Consider the following 5,609-nt stretch of genomic DNA (forward strand, 5'->3'; position numbering starts at 1 on the left):
CTAATATGTAATTTCCCAACCTATACTGGAACCTGGGGTTGTTCCTGCCCAGATGCAGGAATCTACACTTTCCCTTGTTAAATTTCATCAGATGTGGTAGAGAACAGGGATTTTCCCCGTGATGTAACTTTTGTCTGCTGCCTTTGCCCTTTTATTGCACCCTTCTGAGAAGAGTTTGGATGCAGCACCTCCACAATCCTCCCAGTAATTCACTGGGGACAGCTACTAACTGAAGACACACAATGAGACACTGAGGGGGCTGAACGTCAAAAAAACCCCACATGCTAGGTATGAAAACAAAGGTGGTACTGATAACATCTCTTCCTTTTTAGCCTTGTTCAGGGGGGTTAAGAGCAGTTAGTAAATACTTCTGCCTTACAAAGGTCAGTATTTACCTGATAGCGTGGAGATAAACATTTCCTGCAGTACAACCTATGCAGGCACATTTATGTCACTGCTAATATTCAGAGGATCAGTCGACTCCTGTGGTTAAAACCACTGTGATGCAGACAGACAGTCTGTCCTTGCGTGCACATCTGTCCGCAGCCAGCTTGCAGTCTCCTGGAGTCCTTTGCATCACAGTTCACGATGAAACTGTAGATATGTGAGCAAGTTCTCAGTTACCATGCTCACATGCAGCCCTGTACAAATCATTCATGAGCTGTTTATAAGCAAAGTTATATGCATTATTTAATAGAACAAAATCTTTGGAAATTCCTCCCCCCCCCAAAAAAAAAACCAACAACCCACCAAACAAGCAGAATTTGGGATGCCCAGGGACATTAAGTACTTAAACCTATAAATCATCAACCCAGACAGATAAAGGGTAACAATTCATTTCTCATCTTGCTTTATATCCATGGTTTCTTCTTGCAGTAGAACTCAAGTATAGATGAAGAACGCAAATCTCCTTCAAGCACCTTGTAATACACACATTGTCTTTAACTTAAAAGAGCAGTTGTTTGTAATCTTTATACACGTCGAATCACTTACAATTATGGACACATTCCTGAAACATGGCAGTGTGCTTCTAAATAATCTGACTTGGAAAAGTTAAACCAAATTAAATAAGTTTTTGCTATATCAAAACCCTTTCCTGTGAAAATCAGATTCCTTTAACATAGTATTCTTGTTTGAAGAGCAATTGGTGTCTTGCAGATACCTTGTTGCATAGCGAATCCGAATACCAGCATATGTTAAAGTACTTTTTTCCTAATATTCCCCTGAGCCCATTAAGTCAGCTATAAAGTATGAAATTCCAGAACATGGGCACATAGCAGGTGAATTTTGTCAAGACAAAACTGCAGTATTTGCAGCCCATTTGACCCAAGAACTAACAAGTACTTCTGATTTGAAAGTACCAATCAGAAATGGACAAGAATTCAAAGCTCTAGAGGGGATATTTTTTTTTTTTTTTTTTTTGGTAACACAGACACACAAAACAACCCCAAACTAACTCAGTCTCATCCGGTTTAACCTCAACCACGAGACACGGCTGTCTGTTTTCTTTCTCAAGACTCACGTCACTGTGCACTGAAAAAAGGGAACTTCCAGAGTTTGTGGTGAGGATACATGATAAACAGTCTGTTCACACCAACTAGCAGGGCTGCCTGCGTCAATAAAAAGGCAGTAGCAGAGTTGGTGAACTGACATTTGGCGCTCAGAGGATTATCGTTGCAAAAGACGCTTCACATTAAAGTTAAATAGAATGCCAGGATTTTTTTTTCCCCACAGCAACATGACTGAATTAAATCGAAAAGAAGACTGCAAGCTTGCAGAAGGCAAAATCCACAAAAAGAAGCAAAAAGCTTTGTAAGTATATATATCTTAATATAAACACTAATGTATTAGAAGTGAAAATAACATTATAATATCTTGGAGATTAAGAATTAGCACCATGATTTGTGCTAAATGAATGCAAAGTCTGCTCAAAGCCCAGGACTATAGCATCATTAAAAATGGCTTGAGCTGATGCAAACCAATTAATTGATTCCCTTAAGTAATCAGGTGTACATTTTGGATACACTGGAAGCCTCTTAGTCTTTTGAAAAATTTACTTGGAGATGTAACTTCCCAGACTTCAGCCACAGCATAGAACTGTCAGCCTCTGTTTAAAAGTTCCAAGAAATTTAAGAATTTCAGTGCAACTGCAATTTTAATGGATCACAAAATTGTCTGTTCATTGGTTTCAGTGGTGCAGATCTCAAAAATTATCTGAAGTGCATGGTACCACATATTGAACCCGGGATCAAGACTTCTAACTCCAGAAATGTCATGTAAGTACACTAAGTTATAACAAAATCTAAGTACTGTTAGATTACTACATAGTACACTATTTTAATAACTTCTAATTCTAGAACAACAAATATTAGAATAATGCCTAGAATTTCCAAAATATGAAAGAGGTGACCACTAGGAAGTAGAAACAATTCATGGAGTTCAGAGTTTCTTCTTAGTGATGCCTGTATATTTGCATTGAACAGTGAGAGAGCAGACACCTCAGTTCAATGTGTTTTCTTCAGGGGTACACTGTATCTGTTCTCTAAATATTTACAAGAAATGTTGCTTCACACTTCAGTGAGGAGCAAGGGTATTACCATTCTTATTTCAGGAATATAGAAACAGAAGTACAGATACAAAATTATTTGGTCATAGTTACAGTAAAAGCTCATCTCTCTGGGAACAGACTTCAGGATAACATATTTCCTTGTTTTTCCCTCTCTGATTATCTTTCTCAATGTGTGCTTGCCTCCAGGGTGTTAGATTATGAGAAAGACATAAGTTCAATAAATACTTAGTACATATCCCCAGAATAGAATAATAATTTTTTTTTTTCTCCTTTAAGCATGTAAATAAAACCACATGCTTTCTTGCCTGAAGTATTTTTCTCTTTCTTGTCATCTTAGGCTTTCTGCAGAGGAAGTAATACAGTGGTCCCAGTCTTTGGAAAAGCTTTTGGCCAGTCAAAGTAAGTGTATTAATTCAGTATCACTTTGTTCTTATTCTGAGCATAAAATTTTGCCTAATTTCACCAAATAGGCAAAGCTGTAACATTCGGCAAACACTGCCATGGAAGGGCCAATTGCATTTCAGTTACTTAAAGCTTCAGTGTCACATGGCTACTGTATTCAGCTTTGCTTCCAAGTCTGTTTTGTTTTGTTTCCTTCCATTTCCTAATCCCAGCATAGTAAATAAACCCCAAATAGCTCAATTCAGTGCTTTTTGATTGGCTTCCCGTCTTTGTATAACTCATCCAATTTAATTTGGAATTTTCTCTCCACCAGTATCCTAAGACAATCCATTTAAGGAGGACTAGAATCTGTTGATGTATTTTGGTACCCGGGGGTCTACATCTAAAAACCACTGAACATAATTAGGAAGACTCCTATCACCCTTAATATTACAGTATCTGTAGGATGTTGAAGATGGGAAGAGCAGTGTATTTTGGCAAGATTTTATAAGAATACAGCTCCTGCTATTTATTTTATCCTCCCTGGTCACAAATACCATGCTAAAAATGATGATTTATATGTGTTTGCTTTAGGTGGTCAAGGTGTCTTTCGGGAGTTCCTGAAGTCAGAGTTCAGTGAGGAAAACATTGAGTTCTGGTTGGCTTGTGAGGATTACAAGAAAACCAAGTCTGATCACTTACATGGCAAAGCAGAGCGGATTTATGAGGAGTTTGTTCAGGCAGATGCTATTAAACAGGTATGTACAAATTTAATCTGTCTAGTGTTACAGTAGAAGGATTTTGGAAATATCAAAAGATAGAAATGTGGCCTCACTGAGATGCTTGTACATTCATTCTGTTATATTGGAAGTTGACGCAGCCACATGTTTTTATGAGCGTACTTGCACCACTACTGTCTTCAGCCTCGAGATTATCAGATCCACAAGCAGAGTCGCACAATACAGGCCAGCACTCGGGAGCACCACTAGCAGAGGTACCGGCAGCTCAGCACATGATGCTCTTCTCTGAGTCAGCCTAGTTTGAATTACTGCTGGTGTTTGGAGTCAGGTACTTAGAGAAAGCTTTGCTAGTAGGAGAGCTCTGGATTATTTCTTGTATTTGAAAATATGTGGGCATTCTGGAGAACTTGCAGTTGTGTATGTTGATCATATTTCAAACTGGAGACTCACTCTACACAAGATTTCTCCTATTGTTTTAACTGGAGGTTGTTCCTCTACTTGCTCCATCGTTGAGTTGTATTAATTCTGACTTCATAAAGAAACTGCGTTTCTATAGCAAGTAACAATTATTGTGCATGACTGGAATATAAGCATTAAGATTCCCTCATTTTGCAATTCTGATATTGAACTATCACACTGAGTTCTAAGGCTGCAAATTTGTTTATTGACAAAGTGATAGCTATGGAGAGTACATTTTTAAGATGTCAATGGCACTTGTTTTTTACTTTCCAGATTAATATTGACTATCAGATGAGGGAAGCAACAGCCAAAAGAGCTCAAGACCCAACTCACACAAGTTTTGATGAAGCCCAGAAAACTGTGTACATCCTCATGGAAAGGGACTCATATCCCAGATTTTTGAAATCCAAAGCCTACCTGAACCTTTTGAACCAGCTGCAAACCAACACTTCAAAATGAAGTGACTGAGGCAGTGAAGAGCCAAGTAGACTCTGTGTCAAATATCCTGCAGACAGACTCTTCAGGAGGGCTGGATCTCGTCAAGGAGAACCCCTGTTTTGGGAAGAGGGTATGTGGGAGATGCAAACAGCTCCACAGCCAAGAGAACACAGGATAACAGCTGGGAAGACTGTTACAAGGGTGAGAGCAGCACAGGGAGAAAACCCTCTCTTCCCGTTCGCCATGGAGTCAAGATGGGCTATGGCTGCTATTTATTGTTTGAACTACACTGTGAACATTGAACCAAGTCTTAGACCCTGAAGAACTGCTGATTATTAGGAAGTGCAAGACTAGCAAGCTGAGCATTGGGAAAAAGATTATCAAGTTCAGAAGAAAAATAAGGATGACTCACAGTTTTGTGCATAACAAGAAAATTACCAGACAAGACTGATGAATGGCTTTTGTTAATCTGTGAAGTGTTAATATGTGTGAGTGCAGCTCCATGATGTTATTGTGCCATGTAAATATATTGTAAATTGACATGTCTTAAAATTTATATATTTTTAAATTATATAAGAATTACATAAGCTGTACTTTTACTAAGTTTGTATTCAACAGGCAGGTATGTAGCATCTTTTCTATTTAATTTATTGCAAAATAAGCAACTCTTCAATCAAATCTACTTAAAAATAAAGTTTTACGGTCATTTTACATCTTATTGTAAGTGATCTTTCCATTACAATTACTGATACATTGAAATGCATGGCTCCCTTCTGTTCTACTATGCCGCTAATTCTCATCTCCTTATCTAAATATTAATTTTCCACTCTCCACATTTTTTTTTTTAAAAAACCCATTTTACACAGCCATCATCTTAGTTGTCTGGAGTAGGTGACCCTGACCTACACAGACCTATACTCACAACCCCCAATAAGAAAACAACACTACCAGCACCGAAGTCAAATCTCAAATATAGAAACCATTTAACCGATGACCCCACAGTTTGATCCATTTCAATACTG

At 38.1% G+C, this 5,609-nt stretch overlaps 1 protein-coding gene across 1 annotated transcript; it reads left to right on the top strand.

Moving 5' to 3' along the window:
* The first annotated feature begins 1,616 nt into the window (after nucleotides 1-1,616).
* On the top strand, nucleotides 1,617-5,282 carry RGS1 (regulator of G protein signaling 1). Its single transcript, XM_065842224.2, has 5 exons — nucleotides 1,617-1,812; nucleotides 2,193-2,276; nucleotides 2,907-2,968; nucleotides 3,545-3,708; nucleotides 4,423-5,282. The coding sequence occupies exons 1-5, from the start codon at nucleotides 1,709-1,711 to the stop codon at nucleotides 4,606-4,608; spliced, it is 600 nt and encodes a 199-aa protein (XP_065698296.1). The 5' UTR covers nucleotides 1,617-1,708; the 3' UTR covers nucleotides 4,609-5,282.
* The last annotated feature ends 327 nt before the right edge of the window (nucleotides 5,283-5,609 follow it).

Source organism: Patagioenas fasciata, chromosome 6 (genome assembly GCF_037038585.1).
Source record: "Patagioenas fasciata isolate bPatFas1 chromosome 6, bPatFas1.hap1, whole genome shotgun sequence".
Lineage (NCBI taxonomy): Eukaryota > Metazoa > Chordata > Aves > Columbiformes > Columbidae > Patagioenas > Patagioenas fasciata.

What these genes read in the sequence shown, in the direction of transcription:
- RGS1 (XM_065842224.2), top strand. Translation starts at nt 1,709, where the DNA reads ATGCCAGGATTTTTTTTTCCCCACAGCAACATGACTGAATTAAATCGA. An exon ending in AAAAAGAAGCAAAAAGCTTT is followed by an intron (nt 1,813 to 2,192) that starts GTAAGTATATAT and finishes CATTGGTTTCAG; the next exon opens with TGGTGCAGATCTCAAAAATT. An exon ending in AAAGCTTTTGGCCAGTCAAA is followed by an intron (nt 2,969 to 3,544) that starts GTAAGTGTATTA and finishes TGTTTGCTTTAG; the next exon opens with GTGGTCAAGGTGTCTTTCGG.